The sequence below is a fragment of the Salvelinus alpinus genome, chromosome 3 (genome assembly GCF_045679555.1).
Source record: "Salvelinus alpinus chromosome 3, SLU_Salpinus.1, whole genome shotgun sequence".
Classification (NCBI taxonomy): domain Eukaryota; kingdom Metazoa; phylum Chordata; class Actinopteri; order Salmoniformes; family Salmonidae; genus Salvelinus; species Salvelinus alpinus.
The window spans coordinates 44,860,505-44,885,901 of NC_092088.1; the positions used below are offsets into that span (position 1 = coordinate 44,860,505).

The following is a 25,397-nucleotide window of genomic DNA, read 5'->3' on the forward strand; positions in this document are numbered from 1 at the left end:
CAGCTCCCCCCCATCTGTCTCCTGACTCATAACTGACACTAATTTGTAGCTTTGGAGGTATTATCAGTCAGCTAAGCCACAGTATTTTTTATATGGTTGATTATATGGTAATCCAAAAATAGAGTGAAAACTAATGACAGGTTGTTTGGCTGGGTAATTATGGTGTGTGGCAGCATCTGTTTGACAGTTGTTTATGAGGTCTAAAAGCTTGGCTTAAGTCACAGGCGAGTGAGGCGACTGACTGCCTGGCAGGCACCATATTAAGCTGAGGAAATGCCTTTCCCATTTTCTCGGAAGTACGGTGTGAGTGGGTCCTCCCAGTCAAGCTGTCAATGCCTGGGGAGCAGTCCCATGGAAGGCAATGGTAAGCATTTTCTCAAGCCACTTGTGTGCTTGTTCAAGTTGAAACCTTCTGGATGAGAGAGTGGACAAGAGTCTCCCACCTACTACGTCAAGTAAAGGGTCTATGAGTACACTAATGAGAGGCTGGTGAACCAGACATTTCATAAGACTCTAGCCTACTTCACCCCAGTCATTTACTTAACGTCCTTGTTGGTGTGGTGAATTTTAAGACAACTAAATAAAGGATAGTTTTACTGTAGAACTAATGAATTGTTGTTATTGTTGTTTTAGATTGATCTATTATCCACTGACATTGTATGGGACTTAGGGGTGAAACGGTTACCGGTTTCACGATAAACCTCTGTAAAATCCCCGACGATTAGTATTACCATTTCAAATGTGAATTATCATTAACGATTACCACGGTTTGAAAAACACGGTAAATACTGTCCAGCATCAACCAAAGTTAGCAACTGTCTGACGCAGGCGCAGCATCCAACGTGGGTTTTGTTTAGTGTGAAAACATGGCGGAAGGCAGTGACAGCGCTCGGGAGATTTTTCAGCCTTCTAAGAGGACCAAATCTGAAGTGTGGTCGTATTTTGGGTTTTACCAGAGTGCTGAGGGAAACTTAATCAAAGACGGTCCCCCTGTCTGCAGAACAGGCAAAAAAAATTGCTGCGAAAGGGGGCAACATTTCAAATCTCTTGAGTCACCTTCGTGACTACCACCCACTACTTTATAGCGAATGCAAGGTAAGTTAACTTTTAGCTCAATGCATGATGTGGGGACTTCGGAATGGGGGAAAATGTCATGGTTTGTCTGTCTAACTTCCTAATAGCTTGTCAATAATGTAAACTGAAGCTTTCAGTGTTACCTACTCTTGTAAAAACACTACACGTTGTTCTGCTGCTGTATGCGTTGTGTCTGCAGACTCTATTCACTCATTGCCCACGATAACACGTTATGTAGTTTAGTCACCAACCAACATATTTTGTTCATTTAAAATCCGACAGTCGTCCACTTGGTTGTAAAAGTGTTCAAACAGGAGAAACACTATAGACTCCTATACAAGAATCCTGTATTTATGTAAATTGTGTATGGGGCCATTGCATATACTCAAATTCAACACAGTAGAGTGTGTGTGTAAGTGAATTATTATTATTATTATTACTATTATAATGTAACACCAATAATAATAATAATACATTTGCTATTCCCTTGTTTACAGAGTGGGCGTGCAGCAGACAAACCCAGTGATGCTACTGGTCCCTCCTCATCTACAGTTGTGACACAGACACTCCAGCAAGCATTTAAAAATGCTTATGGACCCACATCAAAAAAATGCTCAAGACCTCACTGCAGCCCTTTTATATTACATTGCAAAGGACATGATGGCATTTCAAATTGTTGAGAGGCCTGGCTTTCTGCGGCTGATGAAGGTTGCCGTGCCTCACTACAATGTGAGCGCTGCTAATTTCATTTGTTTTTTTATTTGATTTGCTTACTTAAGGTTGTGTTCATTTAAACCTGAACTAGGGAAACTTACCTCATAGCCACATGGTGCCATCTTTAATGTTATTATTTTAATGTTTATGCACACAAAGTGCATAGTGCTGCTAATTTTATTTGTTTGTTGGTTTTCAATATAAAACTCGATGATATGATTTCAGTGCGTGTATCAAAACTTTTTGAACATTTCCAGCACATTTGAACAATACCGCGACAATACTGATAACCATGATAATTTTGGTCACTCTAATCGTGATATGAAATTTTCATACCGTTTCATCTCTAAATTGGGACTAAATTAACATTTATAATTACGGTATTGCATCAGTTAGCGGGATTAGTCTAGAACAAAGGCTGATTATAATGAGATCTATCAAATAGTTTTATATCGCTGACAGCTTGGAAATTGGACTATAACCCTGTGAAAATTACCCTGAGAATGTGGGTATGAGAAGCCAAAAACATGGGAAGCAGACTGAGTGGAAAACATTACCACACTGAAATATTTAAAGATACACTTAGAGCATGAAGTTCTGGGGACATACTCGGTGTGTATATCATGCTACATTAAAGTTATTGCTTCCCCCTCTGTCATGTCAAGTGAGGATAGAGAGAGAGAGAGAGAGAGAGAGAGAGAGAGAAAGAGAGAGAACGAGAGGAAGCTGTGTTGCACAATAGTTTCCTTAGGGTGCCACACAGGACTTGTCTATTACTGTCTGTTGATGTTGTTAATCGCTGCTCCTCTCCTGAAAACTCACAGCAGTCTGTGACTCTATGCAGAGTGATGAGATCAACCTCCACTCTACCACACTGAATACCTGTTGTCAACAGACACATCACACCCTGCAGCCCACACATAACAAGACCAACACAAACACTTCAGACCTAAGCGGGAAAAAATGAATAAGAAAAAATATACATTTATGTGTGTTTGTGTGTACGTGTATGCCCCTACCTGCAGTGCGCTGTTGAGGAAGCAGCTGTTCTGGCCCGGCTCGTTGCTGAGTCCTTTACTGGGGGCGATGGACGTCATAGTGCGTGGGGTAAATATCCCCTGCAGCCCGCCGCTTCCGGACGCAAAGTAGTTCCTCTTCCAAGACATGGTCCTGGCTGTGAGTCACCTCTCCCCCGGGATCAACACTCTACAGTCCGCCCCCGTGACAAAACACACAGGGCCATCTTTGCAGAGTGGCAGAAAAAAAAATGGAGAGTGAAAACCAGTGGGTGTGTAAAAAGGGGTAGTGGGACAGTTTTCAAATGGTTTGTTTTGTCTGATGGAGTCCGGAGACTCTAATGTCCCTATTGTAATATCAGGCAGGTTGTGTCCAGTCTTCAACACTCCTCCTCTGCCTTTCACACTCCCAGACGTTTGACAATAGGGGCCTTGATGACAGTAGTTGTTGTTTCTGCTGCAGGTGTGTCGACCTTCACTGGTGTGTCCTGCACAGCCAAGTACAGCCGAGTCCTAGCTCCTCAACGACAGAAACTCTCTACAGATGGGGGAGAGAAGTGAAAGGTCAGGGTTCAGTTTTATCTTCCCTCCCGCTCTCCTGAATATCTGAATCGAGTGGAGCTTCCCAGTTCTGCAGCAAATCTGAAGGGGGACAAGAAAAGAGAAGTTTATGAGTGGGCTCCCCCCGTCGCCTCTTCCAATCACCTCCCCTCACTGGCTTTATCGCCCTCCTGCACTAAAGTCACAATATAATGAGATACAGTCAGGTCCAAAATTATTGGCAACCTTGATAAAGATGAGCAAAAAAGACTCTATAAAACAAATAATACAAATACTGAACCATATTGTATGCAAACATTTTTTTATTTTATTATATTAATACAATTGCTCAGAGAAAGAGATGTTTAACAAGTAATAAAAAGTAAAAAAAAAAAAAAAAACGGGTCAAAATGATTGGCATCCATGTTTTTAATACTCTAGCACCCTCCCCTTGCGAGGATAACGACACAAATGTTTTATGAGATTGGAGAACACATTGGGAAGGACAGAATCTTTCCAGATCCTTTATCTTTCGTCTGCGGCTCATGGACGGCCCTTTTCAATTCAAACCACAGGTTTTCAATGAGGTTCAAGTCCAGAGACTGAGATGGCCATTGCAAAGTGTAGATTTTGTTGTCAACTACCAATTTCATTGTGGATTTTGATGTGTACTTGGGGTTATTGTCTTGCTGGAAGATCCACCCGCGGCCAGGTTTCAGCTTCTTGGCAGAGGCAACCAGGTTTTTGGCTAATATGTCCTGGTACTTAGTAAAACTCACAATGCTGATGACCTTAACAAGGGCCCCTGGACCAGTGGAAGCAAAACAGCCCCATAACATCAAAGATCCACCACCATATTTTACAGTAAGTATGAGGTATCTGTTTTTTGACACCAAACCCACCACTTACGTTGTATCACTTGTTAAACAGAATGTCTTTATATGTGCGATTGTATTAGTAGAAAATAATATAATTTGACTTTTTTTTGTTGCATACAATATAGCTCAGTGTTTGTATTATGTATTTTATACAGTACGCTCATCTTTATCAAGGGTGCCAATCATTTTGGATCTGATTGTATATTTACGATCAAGTCCCTCTCTCCAAGTCAGAGACCCATTTTTCCTCCAGTGCTGTCCTTGCCCTACCGCTGTGTTCACCCCCTCAATTTCCACATGCAGTATGCAGATGTCTCCACGGTCACCAGGGTGGAAGGGTAGTAGATTTCCTGACAGTCATCCCATTTGCGGAGAGTAAAAGTGGGAGAATAGGAACAGCTCAATCAAAGCCCACCACCCACTGGGGATCCGCACGCTGTCTGCACATGTGCCTGGGACACCAATCCCCTTTTCACTCCAGCACACACACACACACACACACACACACACACACACACACGTACGGCTAATGCCTTGCGGAGACGTGGTAGTGTGACGTCAACCTGCCATGAGTGGCGCAGGTCTGAGGCACTTTAATCAGACTTCCACAGACAGGCTAAAGACGCCTGCACGGTGGACGGCCACAAGCGTGAAGGTGATGGTGAGGACGAGGAGGACAACGTAGAGAGAGTGGTAATTCCACAGTGGTTGCAAAAAAAACTTATCATTGTCATACAGGTGAATATGACAACTTTCCCAAGTTCTCTCACGTCACCCCGCTCCTCCGCTCTCTCCACTGGCTTCCAGTTGAAGCTCGCATCCGCTACAAGACCATGGTGCTTGCCTACGGAGCTGTGAGGGGAACGGCACCTCCGTACCTTCAGGCTCTGATCAGGCCCTACACCCAAACAAGGGCACTGCGTTCATCCACCTCTGGCCTGCTCGCCTCCCTACCTCTGAGGAAGTACAGTTCCCGCTCAGCCCAGTCAAAACTGTTCGCTGCTCTGGCACCCCAATGGTGGAACAAACTCCCTCACGACGCCAGGTCAGCGGAGTCAATCACCACCTTCCGGAGACACCTGAAACCCCACCTCTTTAAGGAATACCTAGGATAGGATAAAGTAATCCTTCTAACCCCCCCCCCCCTTAAAAGAGTTAGATGCACTATTGTAAAGTGGTTGTTCCACTGGATATCATAAGGTGAATGCACCAATTTGTAAGTCGCTCTGGATAAGAGCGTCTGCTAAATGACTTAAATGTAAATGTAAATATGATACATCTTCTCAGCTTAAGTCACAATGCCCTTTGGTGAGATGGAAGGCTCAGGGGGCTTTACATTAGGTGATCTTATTCAGCCATTCATTCAAATGCAATCAACCACTTTAGTAACAGTGTATGAAAACACCCACACTCTGAGCAGCCACATGAAAGGTGATGATAATATTTTTATTTTATTTATTTATTTAACCTTTATTTAACCAGGTAGGCAAATTGAGAACACGTTCTCATTTACAATTGCGACCTGGCCAAGATAAAGCAAAGCAGTTCGACACATACAACAACACATAGTTACACATGGAGTAAAACAAACATATAGTCAATGATACAGTGAAAAAAAAATAAGTCTATATACAATGTGAGCAAGTGAGGTGAGTTAAGGGAGGTGAAGGCAAACAAATATATGTATAAATAAATAAAAATATAAAAAGGCCATGGTGGCGAAGTAAATACAACACAGCAAGTAAAATAAAAACTAAAAACACTGGAATGGTTGGTTTGCAGTGGAAGAAAGCGCAAAGTAGAGACAGAAATAATGGGGTGCAAAGGAGCAAAATAAATAAATAAATACAGTAGGTAAAGAGGTAGTTGTTTGGGCTAAATTATAGATGGGCTATGTACAGGTGCAGTAATCTATGAGCTGCTCTGACAGCTGGTGCTTAAAGCTAGTGAGGGAGATAAGTGTTTCCAGTTTCAGAGATTTTTGTAGTTCGTTCCAGTCATTGGCAGCAGAGAACTGGAAGGAGAGGCGGCCAAAGGAAGAATTGGTTTTGGGGGTGACCAGAGAGATAAACCTGCTGGAGCGCGTGCTACAGGTAGGTGTTGCTATGGTGACCAGCGAGCTGAGATAAGGGGGGACTTTACCTAGCAGGGTCTTGTAGATGACCTGGAACCAGTGGGTTTGGCGACGAGTATGAAGCGAGGGCCAGCCAACGAGAGTGTACAGGTCGCAGTGGTGGGTAGTATATGGGGCTTTGGTGACAAAACGGATGGCACTGTGATAGACTGCATCTAATTTATTGAGTAGGGTTTTGGAGGCTATTTTGTAAATGACATCACCGAAGTCGAGGATTGGTAGGATGGTCAGTTTTACAAGGGTATGTTTGGCAGCATGAGTGAAGGATGCTTTGTTGCAGAATAGGAAGCCAATTCTAGATTTAACTTTGGATTGGAGATGTTTGATGTGAGTCTGGAAGGAGAGTTTACAGTCTAACCAGACACCTAGGTATTTGTAGTTGTCCACATATTCTAAGTCAGAGCCGTCCAGAGTAGTGATGTTGGACAGGCGGGCAGGTGCAGGCAGCGATCGGTTGAAGAGCATGCATTTAGTTTTACTTGTATTTAAGAGCAATTGGAGGCCACGGAAGGAGAGTTGTATGGCATTGAAGCTCGCCTGGAGGGTTGTTAACACAGTGTCAAAAGAAGGGCCAGAAGTATACAGAATAGTGTCGTCTGCGTAGAGGTGGATCAGAGAATCACCAGCAGCAAGAGCGACATCATTGATGTACACAGAGAAGAGAGTCGGTCCAAGAATTGAACCCTGTGGCACCCCCATGGAGACTGCCAGAGGCCCGGACAACAGACCCTCCGATTTGACACACTGAACTCGATCAGAGAATTAGTTGGTGAACCAGGCGAGGCAATCATTAGAGAAACCAAGGCTGTCGAGTCTGCCGATGAGGATGTGGTGATTGACAGAGTCAAAAGCCTTGGCCAGGTCAATGAATACGGCTGCACAGTATTGTTTCCTATCGATGGCGGTTAAGATATCGTTTATGACCTTGAGCGTGGCTGAGGTGCACCCATGACCAGCTCTGAAACCAGATTGCATAGCGGAGAAGGTATGGTGGGATTCGAAATGGTCGGTAATCTGTTTGTTGACTTGGCTTTCGAAGACCTTAGAAAGGCAGGGTAGGATAGATATAGGTCTGTAGCTGTTAGGGTCAAGAGTGTCCCCCCCTTTGAAGAGGGGGATAACCGCAGCTGCTTTCCAATCTTTGGGAATCTCAGACGACACGAAAGAGAGGTTGAAAAGGCTAGTAATAGGGGTGGCAACAATTTCAGCAGATAGTTTTAGAAAGAAAGGGTCCAGATTATCTAGCCCGGCTGATTTGTAAGGGTCCAGATTTTGCAGCTCTTTCAGAACATCAGCTGACTGTATTTGGGAGAAAGAGAAATGGGGAAGGCTTGGGCGAGTAGCAGAGGGGAGGGCAGTGCTGTTGTCCGGGGTAGGGGTAGCCAGGTGGAAAGCATGGCCAGCCGTAGAAAAATGCTTATTGAAATTCTCAATTATAGTGGATTTGTCGGTGGTGACAGTGTTTCCTATCTTCAGAGCAGTTGGAAGCTGGGAGGAGGTGTTCTTATTCTCCATGGACTTTACAGTGTCCCAGAACTTTTTTGAATTTGTGTTGCAGGAAGCAAATTTCTGCTTGAAAAAGCTAGCCTTGGCTTTTCTAACTGCCTGTGTATACTGGTTTCTAGCTTCCCTGAAAAGTTGCATATCACGGGGGCTGTTCGATGCTAATGCAGAACGCCATAGGATGTTTTTCTGTTGGTTAAGGGCAGTCAGGTCAGGAGAGAACCAAGGGCTATATCTGTTCCTGGTTCTAAATTTCTTGAATGGGGCATGCTTATTCAAGATGGTGAGGAAGGCATTTTAAAAAAATGTCCAGGCATCCTCTACTGACGGGATGAGATCAATATCCTTCCAGGATACCTCGGCCAGGTCGATTAGAAAGGCCTGCTCGCTGAAGTGTTTCAGGGAGCGTTTGACAGTGATGAGTGGAGGTCGTTTGACCGCTGACCCATTACGGATGCAGGCAATGAGGCAGTGATCGCTGAGATCTTGGTTGAAAACAGCAGAGGTGTATTTGGAGGGCAAGTTTGTTAGGATGATATCTATGAGGGTACCCGTGTTTACGGAATTGGGGTGGTACCTGGTAGGTTCATTGATAATTTGTGTGAGATTGAGGGCATCAAGCTTAGATTGTAGGGTGGCTGGGGTGTTAAGCATGTTAAAATTTAGGTCGCCTAGCAGCACGAGCTCTGAAGATAGATGGGGGGCAATCAGTTCACATATAGTGTCCAGAGCACAGCTGGGGGCAGAGGGTGGTCTATAGCAGGCGGCAACGGTGAGAGACTTGTTTTTAGAGAGGTGGATTTTTAAAAGTAGAAGTTCAAATTGTTTGGGAACAGACCTGGATAGTAAAACAGAACTCTGCAGGCAATCTTTGCAATAGATTGCAACACCGCCCCCTTTGGCCGTTCTATCTTGTCTGAAAATCTTGTAGTTGGGGATGAAAATGTCAGAATTGTTGGTGGTCTTTCTAAGCCAGGATTCAGACACGGCTAAAACATCCGGGTTGGCAGAGTGTGCTAGAGCAGTGAACAAAACAAACTTAGGGAGGAGGCTTCTAATGTTAACATGCATGAAGCCAAGGCTATTACAGTTACAGAAGTCATCAAAAGAGAGCGCCTGGGGAATAGGAGTGGAGCTAGGTACTGCAGGGCCTGGATTAACCTCTACATCACCAGAGGAACAGAGGAGGAGTAGGATAAGGGTACGGCTAAAAGCTATGAGAATTGGTCGTCTAGAACTTCTAGAGCAGAGAGTAAAAGGAAGTTTCTGGGGGCGATAAAATAGCTTAAAGGAATAATGTACAGACAAAGGTATGGTAGGATGTGAATACAGTGGAGGTAAACCTAGGTATTGAGTGATGATGAGAGAGATATTGTCTCTAGAAACATCATTGAAACCAGGTGATGTCATCGCATATGTGGGTGGTGGAACTGTGAGGTTGGATATGGTATAGTGAGCAGGGCTAGAGGCTCTACAGTGAAATAAGCCAATAAACACTAACCAGAACAGCAATGGACAAGGCATATTTACATTAAGGAGAGGCATGCTTAATCGAGTGATCAATAAGGGTCCAGTGAGTAGAGGTTGGTTGGGGTCACGGCGATCCAGACAGCTGGCCGGGTAGATGGCTATCGGTAGCAAGATAGCATAGTATGGAAGTCTATTTGTAGATACCTCGTGCGTTTCCGTCGGTAGGTTAGTGGGGTTCCGTGTGGTAGAGGGGATCAATCCAAATTGGCAAAATAGATATAGTGACCCAAGAAAAAATAAATAAAAAATAATAATAATAATAATAATATAGGATTGTTATGAAACCCTAATGCCATTTATGATACTATGCAACATTTATGAGGTTTGGTGGCTGAAATTCTGAGCTCTTGGTGGTTTTTACAGATGTAGGATCTTCATTTCATCACCCTGTTGTTGCAGAAAATGTCCGGCACAGCAGGAAACGCAAACTAGTAGTGTATTCCAGGTAAAAAAAACGAATTCTAAAGTTTGTAATTTCCACTTTAAAATGTCTGACTTGATTTGCCAAAAAAATGGACCAACCCCTACAAAAATCTCCATGAATTATAATCCACAAAATAATTAACATTCCCTGTTACTGCAGGATTATTGTCCGGGTGTGAGAAACTGGTCAAATTAACATCCTATATCTGTAATTAGGCTCTTTCTCACAAGTCCTTCCATATCCACCATCATCACAATGTGCTTTTAATGCTCCGACTTGAGGGCAGAGCATTGAGTGAGATAAAAGGGAGAGGGATAAAGAAGGAGTGAGAGAACAATGAAAGAGGTAATAAGGCTGAGGTACAGAGGAGTGCAAGAGTCAGTACGTTACGTTCCAATCACTTTTACTAAGCAGAGAGCTATTGTTTGTTGCTGTGATGAACCGAGCCTCCTCTTCCGCTCCTCTTCCTCTCTTCTCTCTTCCGGGTGTGTTTACCCAGCACTCAGTCACAGGCTGACCTGTACTCATGATGTCACCAGACCACAGTCTGTCTGTGTTTGCTCTTTACAGCCCGGACCCGAGGCACTGACTGGCAGGATCAACCAACCTGTGGTGTACAGACTATCTGACTCTCACAGACAAAGTTTAGAGTTTTGTGTCTACAGACACCAAAAGAGAAACATCAATATTCACAAATGAGTCATTCATAAACTATTACTGTTAAATGTGGGAGGAAATGTCCGCCTTCCACACACTAAATGAATATGCTTTTCCGACACCATTTTTTTTTTACTGTGTCAGCAAGTAAAGATAAAATCACCATTGCTTATTCAAAAGGATAGACTTGGTGATCTTAAGGAAATTCTGAGAGCAAGACTAAGGCATGTGTCTGTGTCTCACAGGAGCTTGGTGGCACCTTAATAATTGGGGAGGATGGGTTCGTGGCAATAGATGGAGCGGAATCAGTGGAATGGTATCAAATACATCAAACACATGGTTTCCAAGTGTTTGATGCCATTTCCTTTACTCTGTTCCAGCCATTATTATGGTGTGTTTCTACTCTGCACATTCATGTCTGCGTAAGAAGTGCTTGTTTACTACAAGGAGGAGGATCAACAGCCCATACACCCCTCCTGTCCTCTCTATCCAACAAGCCAAGTAAATGCTGCTGAAAGAGTCCAAAACAGTTCCTCTGCCAGACAAAAACAACACTTTCAGCGCTTATGAGACTGAGACTGGCTGGCTGGGCTGAGGGCTTGTGTAGGCGTTTCCCAATAGGTGGGCGGTTGTGCAGCAGCCTAATCACCAGCGCAGGGAGGAGAGGGTTCAAAGGGAGGCTTAGCCATTTCCTGTAATGAGGTGGCTTGTTATCACCAATGCTGGGTGCGGGCGGTGTGTAGGACGGCTGGGGGTGCTCTAATAGGTGGAGTGTTGTGTTGTTATCGTCCCAGCTGGGTGTTCCCCACCAAGGGAGAGGTTAAGGGGGTTCGTAGCATGCTATACAGCTAACTACCGTTTTGTCTGCGGGGTGGGCGAGAGAGTTCAGTTAAGAGGCAGGTCATGCGGGTGGATTAGCCTGATCAGACAATGCGTAGGATTAGTCTGTCCCGTTGTTCAGGGATCTGTCTGGTCCTGGGAGGGAAGAAGACCTGACTAGCCTAGCCGCTACGCTGACATGAAGCCCATATTAGCTTCACCACAGACACATGTCTGCTGGGCTGTAGGAGGCTCCCTCAGCATGGCCCATGGCCACTGTGTATTTGCAGTGGTAAACAACACCGCATGGCCAGGGACAGCCCCAGGGAGCCAGTAAACATGCAGCTAGTCTCAGATACTCATGGAATAAGATCAGATTCCCTCCCTCCATGCTGCCTGCACATGAGCTCATTACAGACCGCTCAGATAAAATGTTCTCAAAAAGCCATCATTGTCACAGAAGTGACCACAAGAGCTAAATGATTCCTAACCAGTAGGCTAATTGGGACACTACATTGGGATATGTAGTGTATATTGTGAAACTACACTGCAAGCATAGCCCTCCTCATGAAACCAGGGGGGAAAAAATACCATTATTTGGGGGATTTTCACAACATTTAACCCATAGAATGGTCCTTTGGATAAAGGATTGTTGACAGATATTTGACATTTGTAGGTACTGAATACAAATATAAAAGCAGCATGGAAAGTGTTGGTCCCATGTTTCATGAGCTGAAATAAAAGATCCCAGAAATGTTCCAAACGCACAAAAAGCTTATTTCTCAAAAATGTTGTGCACAAATTTGTTTCTATCCCTGTTAGTGAGCATATCTCCTTTGACAAGATAATCCGTTCCCCTGACAGGTGTGGCATATCAAGAAGCTGATTAAACAGCATGACCATTACACAGGTGCACCTTGTGCTGGGACAATAAAAGGCCACTCTAAAATGTGCAGTTTTGTCACACAACCCAATGCCACAGATGTCTCAAGTTTTGAGGGAGCGTGCAATTGGCATGCTGACTGCAGGAATGTCTACCAGAGCTGCTGAAAGACAATTGAATGTTAATTTCTCTTCCGTAAGCCGCTAATGTAATTTTTGAGAATTTGGCAGTACGTCCAACTGACCTCACAACCGCAGACCATGTGTAACCACACCAGCCCAGGACCTCCACATCCGGCTTCTTCACCTGCAGGATCGACTGAGACCAGCCACCCAGACAGTTGATGAAACTGAGGAGTATTTCTGTCTGTAATAAAGCCCATTTGTGGGGGGGGGAAATCATTCTGATTGGCTGGGCCTGGCTCCCAAGTGGGTTGGCCTATGCCTTCCAAGGCCCACCCATGGCTGCTCCCCTGCCCAGTCATGTGAAATCCATAGATTATCGACTAATTAATTTATTTCAACTGACTGATTTCCTTATACGAACTGTAACTCTTATACGAACTGCAAAACTTTCATGTTGCGTTTATATTTTTGTTCAGTATAAAGCATAATTGAGAAATAATTCATGAAAATTAGCATATTTATGATATTTTGGCCTTACCCATGCCTCATTTAAGACTCCATAATGTTTCATATGTAGGTGCTACAATGGAAAAATTGGTGTCATATGAAGCGTTACCGCTTCCTCCGCAATATGAGTGGTATTTTGATTTCCCCTCCCCCCAAAAAAATGTGGAAAATGTTTCAATATTTTGTTGAACATAATATAATCTATGGCATATCAAAGTTCCAGGGTGATATCTCTGTAGTCAGAGTAAGATTAGCCTACATGCTTTTGATTAGGCCTACATATGAAAGATTAGGAGAATCAAAAGTAGAAAAAGGAATCAATACCCATAAATCTGCATAAAAATGAATCATGGTCCTTCATAAGAAAGATCCATTATATTGCAAACAACACAGGATGAAGCTGGACATTTGTGGCAGTGTGACACTGACTTGGCAGTGCACACAGTATGACTGTGAGACCCGCCAATTTTGACTAATTTAAATGAACTCCGTGAGGCAAATGACTGAGCTGAGTGCTAGCGAGACAGAATACCACCTGAAGACTTTAATGGGCCATTCAACAGTCATTTCACCCATTCTGTCTACCATACATCACACACATAAAGCGTGAAAAGACTTCTTCAAAGATTCCCCATGAAATTAAAAAAGCTTTATGTCCCAGGGAAAGACCATTCGGGTGCTTGAGAAGTATCAACAAGAGTAAAAAGCTGGTTAAAGCTTAAATAGCATTATACTGCCTCGAACTCTATACTACCTAGGATTAAGAAAATGAAGCCTGAGGAGACTTTTTGTTGCAATTCAAGCTTAAAAGGGCAGTGCAGTCAAACACGTGATTTTACCGATTTTTAAATGATATTTCCACACTATGAGGTCAAAATAACACTATGAAATTGTTAACATTATGATAATACCCTTTTAGTGCAAGAGCTTCAAATATATAAACTCAGCAAAAAAAGAAACGTCCTCTCACTGTCAACTGCGTTTATTTTCAGCTAACTTAATTAACATGTGTAAATATTTGTATGAACATAACAAGATTCAACAACTGAGACATAAACTGAACAAGTTCCACAGACATGTGGCGAACAGAAATGGAATAATGTGTCCCTGAACAAAGGATGGGGTCAAAATCAAAAGTAACAGTCAGTATCTGGTGTGGCCACCAGCTGCATTAAGTACCTTAGTGCATCTCCTCCTCATGGACTGCACCAGATTTGCCAGTTCTTGCTGTGAGATGTTACCCCACTCTTCCACCAAGGCACCTGCAAGTTTCCGGACATTTCTGGGGGAATGGCCCTAGCCCTCACCCTCCGATCCAATAGGCCCCAGACGTGCTCAATGGGATTGAGATCCGGGCTCTTCGCTGGCCATGGCAGAACACTGACATTCCTGTCTTGCAGGAAATCATGCACAGAATGAGCTGTATGGCTGGTGGCATTGTCATGCTGGAGGGTCATGTCAGGATGAGCCTGCAGGAAGGGTACCACACGAGGGAGGAGGATGGATTCCCTGTAACGCACAGCGTTGAGATTGCCTGCAATGACAACAAGCTCAGTCTGATGATGCTGTGACACACAGCCCCAGACCATGACGGACCCTCCACCTCCAAATCGATCCCGCGCCAGAGTACAGGCCTCGGTGTAACGCTGATTCCTTCGAGGATAAACGCGAATCCGACCATCACCCCTGGTGAGACAAAATCACGACTCGTCAGTGAAGAGCACTTTTTGCCAGTCCTGTCTGGTCCAGCGACAGTGGGTTTGTGCCCATAGGCGACGTTGTTGCCGGTGATGTCTGGTGAGGACCTGCCTTACAACAGGCCTACAAGCCCTCAGTACAGCCTCTCTCAGCCTAATGCGGAGAGTCAGAGCACTGATGGAGGGATTGTGCCTTCCTGGTGTAACTCGGGCAGTTGTTGTTGCCGTCCTGTACCTTTACCACAGGTGTGATGTTCGGGATGTACCGATCCTGTGCAGCTGTTGTTACACGTGGTCTGCCACTGCGAGGACGATCAGCTGTCTGTCCTGTCTCCCTGTAGCGCTGTCTTAGGCGTTTCACAGTACGGACATTGCAATTTATTGCCCTGGTCACACCTGCAGTCCTCGTGCCTCCTTGCAGGATGCCTAAGGCACGTTCACGCAGATGAGCAGGGTGTCACGACTTCCACCGAAGGTGGCTCCCCTGCCTGTTCGGGTGGCGCTCGGCGGTCGTCGTCGCCGGTCTACTAGCTGCCACCGATCCCCGTTTCCTTTTCTGTTTGTTATGTCTTATTGGTTGCACCTGTTTCTTGTTTGAGTTTTGTTTCAGGGCTATTTAAGCCTGTTTGGCCCGCCTGCTTTTGTGCGGGCTTGTTCTCTGTTTGTCTAGGTTGGTTGCGTGTTATGTTCACTGACTGTTTGGTGTCCAGTTGTGGGTTGGACATATTTATTTTCGCCTGTCGTTTTTGGCGTTACTTTTGGATGCCGTAATAAAGTTTGGTTTTCCCCATTATCCTCTGCTCTCTGCGCTTGACTCCGCACCCACCACTCCTGGCTGTGTGACACAGGGACCCTGGGCATCTTTCTTTTGGTGCTTTTCGGAGTCAGTAGAAAGGCCTCTTTAGTGTCCTAAGTTTCCATAACTGTAACCTTAATTGCCTACTGTCTGTAAGCTGTTAGGGTCTCAACGACCATTCCATAGGTACATGTTCATTAATTGTTTATGGTTCATTGAACAAGCATGGGAAACAGTGTTTAACCCTTTACAACGAAGATCTGTGAAGTTATTTGGATTTTTACGAATTATCTTTGAAAGACAGGGTCCTGAAAAAGGGATGTTTCTTTTTTTGCTGAGTTTATATACAAAACACCTGGAATTTCAGCCTGTTAATGTGGGATGGAGTTTTTGGCCCACAGCATGACATCACAATTTTATCTGATTATTCTGACCAATGACCAGTCATGTTTTATTTGTATATGTATCCTCTTACTTCGATGGGGTAAGGCTCTAGAGTCCAGACCATAGTTCCCCAACTGGCGGCCCGCGGACCGAATTTGGCCTGCGGGTGATATTATTTGTCCAAGTTTTCTAAACAAAATATATACATATACATACACACATATACAGTGGGGAGAACAAGTATTTGATACACTGCCGATTTTGCAGGTTTTCCTACTTACAAAGCATGTAGAGGTCTGTAATTTTTATCATAGGTACACTTCAACTGTGAGAGACGGAATCTAAAACAAAAATCCAGAAAATCACATTGTATGATTTTTAAGTAATTAATTAGCATTTTATTGCATGACATAAGTATTTGATCACCTACCAACCAGTAAGAATTCCGGCTCTCACAGACCTGTTAGTTTTTCTTTAAGAAGCCCTCCTGCTCTCCACTCATTACCTGTATTAACTGCACCTGTTTGAACTCGTTACCTGTATAAAAGACACCTGTCCACACACTCAATCAAACATACTCCAACCTCTCCATGGCCAAGACCAGAGAGCTGTGTAAGGACATCAGGGATAAAATTGTAGACCTGCACAAGGCTGGGATGGGCTACAGGACAATAGGCAAGCAGCTTGGTAAGAAGGCAACAACTGTTGGCGCAATTATTAGAAAATGGAAGAAGTTCAAGATGACGGTCAATCACCCTCGGTCTGGGGCTCCATGCAAGATCTCACCTCGTGGGGCATCAATGATCATGAGGAATGTGAGGGATCAGCCCAGAACTACACGGCAGGACCTGGTCAATGACCTGAAGAGAGCTGGGACCACAGTCTCAAAGAAAACCATTAGTAACACACTACGCCGTCATGGATTAAAATCCTGCAGCGCACGCAAGGTCCCCCTGCTCAAGCCAGCGCATGTCCAGGCCCGTCTGAAGTTTGCCAATGACCATCTGGATGATCCAGAGGAGGAATGGGAGAAGGTCATGTGGTCTGATGAGACAAAAATAGAGCTTTTTGGTCTAAACTCCACTCGCCGTGTTTGGAGGAAGAAGAAGGATGAGTACAACCCCAAGAACACCATCCCAACCGTGAAGCATGGAGGTGGAAACATCATTCTTTGGGGATGCCTTTCTGCAATGGGGACAGGACGACTGCACCGTATTGAGGGGAGGATGGATGGGGCCATGTATTGCGAGATCTTGGCCAACAACCTCCTTCCCTCAGTAAGAGCATTGAAGATGGGTCGTGGCTGGGTCTTCCAGCATGACAACGACCCAAAACACACAGCCAGGGCAACTAAGTAGTGGCTCCGTAAGAAGCATCTCAAGGTCCTGGAGTGGCCTAGCCAGTCTCCAGACCTGAACCCAATAGAAAATCTTTGGAGGGAGCTGAAAGTCCGTATTGCCCAGCGACAGCCCCGAAACCTGAAGGATCTGGAGAAGTTCTGTATGGAGGAGTGGGCCAAAATCCCTGCTGCAGTGTGTGCAAACCTGGTCAAGAACTACAGGAAACGTATGATCTCTGTAATTGCAAACAAAGGTTTCTGTACCAAATATTAAGTTCTGCTTTTCTGATGTATCAAATACTTATGTCATGCAATAAAATGCAAATTAATTACTTAAAAATCATACAATGTGATTTTCTGGATTTTTGTTTTAGATTCCGTCTCTCACAGTTGAAGTGTACCTATGATAAAAATTACAAACCTCTACATGCTTTGTAAGTAGGAAAACCTGCATAATCGGCAGTGTATCAAATACTTGTTCTCCCCACTGTATATACACTGAACAAAAATATAAGCGCAACATGTAAAGTGTTGGCCCCATGTTTCATGAGCTGAAATAAAAGATCCCAGAAATGTTCCTTACACACAAAAATCTTATTTCTCTCAAATCCTTTCCCAAGATAATCCATCCACCTAACTGACAGGTGTGGCATATCAAGAAACTAATTCAACAGCATGATCATTACACAGGTGCGCCACTCTAAAATGTGCAGTTTTGTCACACAACACAATGCCACAGATGTCTCAAGTTTTGAGGGAGCGTGCAATTGGTATGCTGACTGCAGGAATGTCCACTAGAACTGTTGCCAGATAATTTTATGTTAATTTCTCTACCATAAGCCAATGTCGTTTTAGAGAATTTGGCGGTACTTACAAAAAGCCTAATAACTCAGTAAAATCAATGAAATTGTTGCGTTTATATTGATGTTCAGTAAATATATATACAGCACCAGTCAAAGGTTTGGACACACCTACTCATTCAAGGGTTTTTCTCTATTTTTACTATGATCTACATTGTAGAATAATAATGAATACATCAAAACTATAAAATAACACATGGAATCATGTAGTAACTAGAGATCGACCGATTAATCGGAATGGCCGATTAATTAAGGCCGATTTCAAGTTTTCATAACAATTGGAAATCGGTAATTTTGGACGCCAATTTTACCCATTTTTTTTTTCTTTACACCTTTATTTAACTAGGCAAGTCAGTTAAGAACACATTCTTATTTTCAATGACGGCCTAGGAACGGTGGGTTAACTGCCTTGTTCAGGGGCAGAACGACAGATTTTTACCTTGTCAGCTCAGGGATTCAATCTTGCAACCTTACGATTAACTAGTCCAACGCTCTAACCACCTGCCTCACGAGGAGCCTGCCTGTTACGAATGTTGCGAATGCAGTAAGAAGCCAAGGTAAGTTGCTAGCTAGCATTAAACTTATCTTATTAAAAACAATCAATCAATCAATCATAATCACTAGTTATAACTACACATGGTTGATGATATTACTAGTTTATCTAGCATGTCCTGCGTTGCATATAATCGATGCAGTGAGCATTCGCGAAAAAGGACTGTCGTTGCTCCAACGTGTACCTAACCATAAACATCAATGCCTTTCTTAAAATCAATACACAGAAGTACATATTTTTTTAAACCTGCATATTTAGCTGAATGAAATCCAGGTTAGCAGGCAATATTAACCAGGTGAAATTGTGTCACTTCTCCTGCGTTCATTGCACGCAGAGTCAGGATATATGCAACAGTTTGGGCCGCCTGGCTCATTGCGAACTAATTTGCCAGAATTTTACGTAATTATGACATAACATTGAAGGTTGTGCAATGTAACAGGAATATTTACACTTATGGACGCCACCCGTTAGATAAAATACGGAACCGTATGATAAAGCAGTCTGACTGAGTGGTGGTAGGCACCAGCAGGCTCGTAAGCATTCATTCAAACAGCACTTTCGTGCGTTTTGCCAGCAGCTCTTCACAATGCTTCAAGCATTGCGCTGTTTATGACTTCAAGCCTATCAACTCCCGAGATTAGGCTGGTGTAACCGATGTGAAATGGCTGGCTAGTTAGCGGGGTGCGCACTAATAGCGTTTCAAACGTCACTCGCTCTGAGACTTGGAGTAGTTGTTCCCCTTGCTCTGCATGGGTAACGCTGCTTCGAGGGTGGCTGTTGTCGATGTGTTCCTGGTTCGAGCCCAGTTAGCGGCGAGGAGAGGGATGGAAGCTATACTGTTACACTGGCAATACTAAAGTGCCTATAAGAACATCCAATAGTCAAAGGTATATGAAATACAAATCGTATAGAGAAATAGTTCTATAATTCCTATAATAACTACAACCTAAAACTTCTTACCTTGGAATATTGAAGACTCATGTTAAAAGGAACCACCAGCTTTCATATGTTCTGATGTTCTGAGCAAGGAACTTAAACGTTAGCTTTCTTACATGGCACATATTGCACTTTTACTTTCTTCTCCCACACTTAGTTTTTGCATTATTTAAACCAAATTGAACATGTTTCATTATTTATTTGAGGCTAAATTGATTTTATTGATGTATTATATTAAGTTAAAATAAGTGTTCATTCAGTATTGTTGTAATTGTCATTATTACAAATACATTTTTAAAAATCGTCCGATTAATCGGTATCGGCTTTTTTTGGTCCTCGGTATTGGTATCGGCGTTGAAAAATCATAATCGGTCGACCTCTAGTAGTAACCATAACACCTTTTGCCTTTATGACAGCTTTGCACACTCTTGACATTCTCTCAACCACCTTCATGAGGTAGTCACCTGGAATGCTTTTCCAACAGTCTTGAAGGAGTTCCCACATATGCTGAGCACTTGTTGGCTGCTTTTCCTTCACTCTGCGGTTCAACTCATCCCTAACCATCTCAATTGGGTTGAGGTCGAGTGACTGTGGAGGCCAGGTCATCTGATGCAGCACTCCATCACTCTCATTGGTCAAATAGCCCTTACACAGCCTGGAGGTGTGTTTTGGGTCATTGTCCTGTTGAAAAACAAATGATAGTGGGACTAAGTGCAAACCAGATGGGATTGCGTACCGCTGCAGAATGCTGTGGTAGCCATGCTGGTTAAGTGTGCCTTGAATTCTAAATAAATCACTGGCAGTGTCACCAGCAAAGCACCCCCACACCATCACACCTCCTCCTCCAAGCTTCATGGTGGGAACCACACATGCGGAGATCATCCGTTTACCTACTCTGCTTCTCACAAAGACATGGCAGTTGGATCCAAAAATCGCAAATTTGGACTCATCAGACCAAAGGACAGATTTCCACCAGTCTAATGTCCACTGCTCATGTTTCTTGGCCCAATCAAGTCTCTTCTTATTATTGATGTGCTTTAGTAGTGGTTTCTTTGCAGCAAATCGACCACGAAGGCCTGATTCACGCAGTCCCCTCTGAACAGTTGATGTTGAGAGGTATCTGTTACTGTGAAGCATTTATTTTGGCTGCAACTTGAGGTGCAGTTAACTCTAATGAACTTATCCTCTGCAGCAGAGGTAACTCTGGGTCTTTTCTTGTGGCGCTCCTCATGAGAGCCAGTTTCATCATAGCACTTGATGGCTTTTGCGACTGCACTTGAAGAAACTTTAAAAGTTCCTGAAATGTTCTGGATTGGCTGACCTTCATGTCTTAAAGTAATGATGGACTGTCATTTCTCTTTGCTTATTTGAGCTGTTCTTGCCATAATATGGACTTGGTCTTTTACCAAATAGGGCTATATTCTGTATACCACCCCTACCTTGTCACAACACAACTGATTGGCTCAAATTCCACAAATTAACTTTTAACAAGGTACACCTGTTAATTAAAATACATTCCAGGTGGTACCTCGTGAAGCTGGTTGAATGAATGCCAGGAGTGTGCAAATCTGTCATCAAGGTAAATAGGTGGCTACTTTGAAGAATATAAAATATAAATATATTTTGATTTGTTTAACACATTTTTGGTTACTACATGATTCCATATGTGTTATTTCATGGTTTTGATGTCTTCACTATTATTCAATAATGTATGAAATAGTAAAAATAAAGAAAAACCCTGGAATAAGTAGGTGTGTCCAAACTTTTGAATGGTACTGTATATATATTTCTTATTGTAACCACTTATCTAACCTTATCTAACCATCCAGCCTAGTGGTTAGAGTGTTGGACTAGTAACCAAAAGGTTGCAAATTCAAATCCCCGAGCTGACAAGGTACAAATCTGTCGTTCTGCCCCTGAACAGGCCACTGTTCCTAGGCCGTCATTGATGCACAAACTTGTGAAACATTGACGTCTATGATTGGTTCAGAATTGGTCTGGCCGGAACAACCAAATGTGGTCTTGTTACGGGGCGGAGCGCATTCAAATAATAGCCAGTGTGTAGAATAATACCCAAATATGTGAAAGAAGGATATTGCATATTACTACCTTCGTGTACCTATACAGGATACATCACCACGAAGAGTATGAAATGCAGCCTTACAATGTATTAAAAATCCAAACATATAGCCCAACGTTAGTAGAACAACTAAAGTTAGATTAATAACTCTAAATTAAGCATATTGGAATACATATTTCTTTGTTAACCGCTCAACACAGAATAGACACATGTGCGAACTCCCTTAAAAAATTTGGAGAAAATATCCTTTCTATTTTATTCAGCTTTGTTCAATTGTATTCTTTATATTATAAAATAATGCCACGAAATTCTAAGCAAATCTTGTCTGCTAAATGAACTAGTGTAGCCCACAGCCATATGGCATAGCCAGATCAGGACCTAACATAAGGACAACTCATATATGCTATTCTGTTCTTCTGAAACAGACTACATTTTCTTCATATTGGGCTTCTTTAGACCTGTCTAAAATAAATCATGGATTTATTGTGAAGGTGTAAGCTATATTACATGGATTTATTAGACTTTTTAAAAACGTATATGTTCCAAAGGCCTGCATCATGTGTGGAAGCCAGGAGATGCTAAATGTGTTTATGTTAATTAACGGTCAATTACCATGAGACTGACAGCTATTTGCTTGACAATCACTGGCTGACAAAATTCCGTGACCGCCACAGCCCTAGTCTGAACACCAGAAACGGGTTCATGCCTTAGGAAACTCTTCCAATGTGAAATTGCTATTGGCATGCCATGATGTTGTTTCACTTTCATTAGAGACAAGTGAGGAGGACAGTTTGGCCATGCTGGCGTCGACATTCTATCCTTAATGAAGACCGTAAGCAGTCTCACCGTCGAGCAAACTCACACCCTAGTCTGACAGTAACGTCATCAGCTACTGGTGATTTGATCACAGCCTACTACTGCCAAGCAGTCCTCTTTAGGAACGAACAGTGACACGTGAAAACAAGAGCCCTGCTGGTGAGAATCAAACTACCATTAAACCAAGAGCCAAGGCTCTGGAAGATTCTGACTTTGACTACTGAGAATCAGTCAAAAGGACATGAATGAACAGTTCGAGGGGACTCAATGTGGGATAGTATGCCAATGAAACGTTGGTTGCACAATGAAGAAAAGGGTCACTAGAAGTAGAGAAAAGCTATTCCAGCAGCCTAACCTGAATAACTGGCCTCTGACCTGCCAAATGATAAAACATCTGTCCCCGGCTCACATTGCCGGTAAATCTGGGCTGTTTGGTCATTTAATCTGCCCTCATAAATGTTTTAATGTGGAATTACTGTATTTATGTAATCAGCCACAGTCAGTGCTTAATTTGTGCCGGAACAAAAAGTGAGGGCGAGAATGGGGTGACCTGGGGAGTTCTGAGGTATTGTAACGCATGAATAATAAAAAGCTTTCTAATAAAACATATCACATTTGCGTAGTGGCATAGAGCAGTATGTAGAGGCACTTATAGAGGTTGCACACATGGGGGAAAAATGTGTAGCCTAAGGTCAGGGAAAATGTTGGCCTTTTATAAACGCATGTCATGCAATTCTAACGTCATTTGAAATGACTGGAGACTTTGGCAGAACCTTTATCAATACCGCACAAATGATGGAAATGGCAGGCGTCTTTGACACTGACAAACTGAGAATCTGAGATCAATAAAAACTTGTCTTGAATCTATCGATAGCCTAGGCCTAAGTGTGTGGAGACATATTGTAGGCTACAATATGAGGAGGAAATTATAGTCCTAAAAATGTTTTCCAGTGTCACTGACTCACCCAATCACTCGCTGGTGATGGCCGAGGCGCACGTACCAAAAGCCTCTCTCTCTTTTGTAAAACAATATAAGGAAGTTGATCAAATATTTTGGTAGTCTACAGCATAGAGTCTTCTCTTTTCACCATGAGCCATTTGCTTTCCAACCTGCGTTTTCCCTCGATTGTATTTGAAATATTGCGAAAAGCCTGTTTTCTCTGTGCTGTTTTTTCACTGACATATTTGCCGCACGTTCCCGACTGTAGGTTATTCCTTGTTATTAGGCTTCAATCCACAGCTATTGGGCCTCTGTCGCTAAATTATAGGCATTCTCATGGTGTAGTAGGCTATTCAGAATTATTTAATTTATTTTCTGAACAGACAGCAGTAATTCTATAACTTTGGCTAATGCATTTCAATTAATCACCCTTCGTGTGGCTATGATTCTATAAAGAAATAAATGATGAAGTGCAACGCTGGAGAGATGAGAGTTGCAGGCTCATGTCTATCAGAGTAGAGAGATCATAGAAAGTGAATCTCATTCTAATTATGTAAGAGATGCTGTCATGCTTCTCACACAGCCACCGCCACCCGTTGGTCTCAAACATTGGTTAAAATGTTGCGCAAACCATAAACTCGGCCGGCCCAACCCAAATCAACTCTTAGAATATTGGGCCCGGGCAGGATATTTACCTAAGAGGCAACTCGAATGAACGTTGATTGCTTTTATTGGAATTTTTACATTGCAAAAAGTGACAATTATTTTCATGCCATGAGAGGTACCTGATCCGGCCAAATAGGTTACGGAACAAAACAGTCCAAAACGGAGAGGTGCAGGATCCGTCTCAAATTAAGCATTGGCCACAGACCCATTTCAAATTACCTGGCCTGGAAGATAGTTCTAACATGGGAGGAGAGATGGAGAAAGAGACATGCAAAATGTATCTTGAAATAACCTTTCATAATTAATGGGTCTAGTTTATTGTTACTGTGAATTTAGCGCAAGTAAATCAACTAAATTTGGCCAAAAATCCTCTACCTCAATGAGAGAGAGAGTGCTTGGGTCTTAATGCGTATTACACAAGGACCATTAACGACTCTAAAATCTTAAAGGGGAATTTCACCCTGGCTCTGCCACGGCATATAGTCATTACTATATTAACTACATTGAGTTTTTATCATAAACATCACAATTGTCCAAACCACAAGCTACAACTCGCACATTTTAGTTCCACTGGTAGAGTCGTAAAGTTTCGACTACTGGTGTATTCGTGTGCTCATAGTGAACCACAAAGTCCGGCATTCATAGCGGAAGCTGATACCGCCCACTAGGCAAAAGGGGCGTGCCCACAAATGTGAATAATATCGTTGTTTACTTTCGAACGACCAACAAGGTATTCTAAGAACTTCTCTATGCAAGTTATTTCTTTGAACGTTTGTTTTTCATTATGCCTGTGTGGTGTTCTGTGCCTGGCTGTGCTAATTACAAACAAGAGCAAAAATGTGTTACCTTTCACCGTTCTACCTACCAGAGATTCCCCCCGATTCTGCTTGTGGCTTGCAGCTATCAAGAATGATGCGGTGACCAAAGATTATCAGAGGGATTTTCAGGCTGAATTGATGGGGAATCCATTTTACAACAGCTGAGAAGTGGTAGCTACCTTCAGCAGAGTAAACTTGTCAAGCTGAAGGCCCTGGGTCTCAACCCCGCCCTGTGCAACTGGGTCCTGGACCTTCTTACGTGCCACCCCCAGGTGGTGAAGGTAGGAAATAACATCTCCACTTCGCTGACCCTCAACACTGGGGCCCCACAAGGGTACGTGCTCAGCCCTCTCCTGTACTCCCTGTTCACCCACGACTGCATGGCCATGCCTGCCAACAACTCAATCATCAAGTTTGCAGACGACACAACAGTAGTGGGCTTGATCACCAACAACGACGAGATGGCCTACAGGTGAGGGCACTCGGAGTGTGGTGTCAGGAAAACAACCTCTCACTCAACGTCAACAAAACAAAAGGGATGATCGTGGACTTCAGGAAACATCAGAGGGAGCACCCCCCTATCCACATCGAAGGGCCAGCAGTGGAGAAGGTGGAAAGTTTTAAATTCCTGGACGTACACATTACAGACAAACTGAAATGGTCCACCCACACAGACAGTGTGGTGAAGAAGGCGCAACAGCACCTCTT

General features: G+C 43.3%; 1 protein-coding gene and 1 long non-coding RNA gene across 6 annotated transcripts in view; one reads left to right on the top strand and one right to left on the bottom strand.

Moving 5' to 3' along the window:
* The window catches only part of LOC139570790 (ubiquitin carboxyl-terminal hydrolase 54-like), a 125,231-nt gene that overhangs the window by 62,536 nt on the left and 37,298 nt on the right, over positions 1 to 25,397 (bottom strand). For 3 of the 5 annotated variants that reach the window (XM_071392976.1, XM_071392977.1, XM_071392978.1), the window contains exon 1: positions 2,808 to 3,442. In XM_071392976.1, the coding sequence (XP_071249077.1) occupies positions 2,808 to 2,954 (147 nt within the window). In that variant the 5' untranslated portion in view covers positions 2,955 to 3,442. Of the gene's footprint in view, positions 1 to 2,807; positions 3,443 to 25,397 lie in introns of those variants that run through there. The other 2 variants (XM_071392975.1, XM_071392974.1) reach the window with 1 other exon arrangement.
* On the top strand, positions 842 to 2,007 carry LOC139570792 (uncharacterized). Its single transcript, XR_011674168.1, has 2 exons — positions 842 to 1,095; positions 1,572 to 2,007. It is a non-coding gene; the product is annotated as an uncharacterized lncRNA (long non-coding RNA).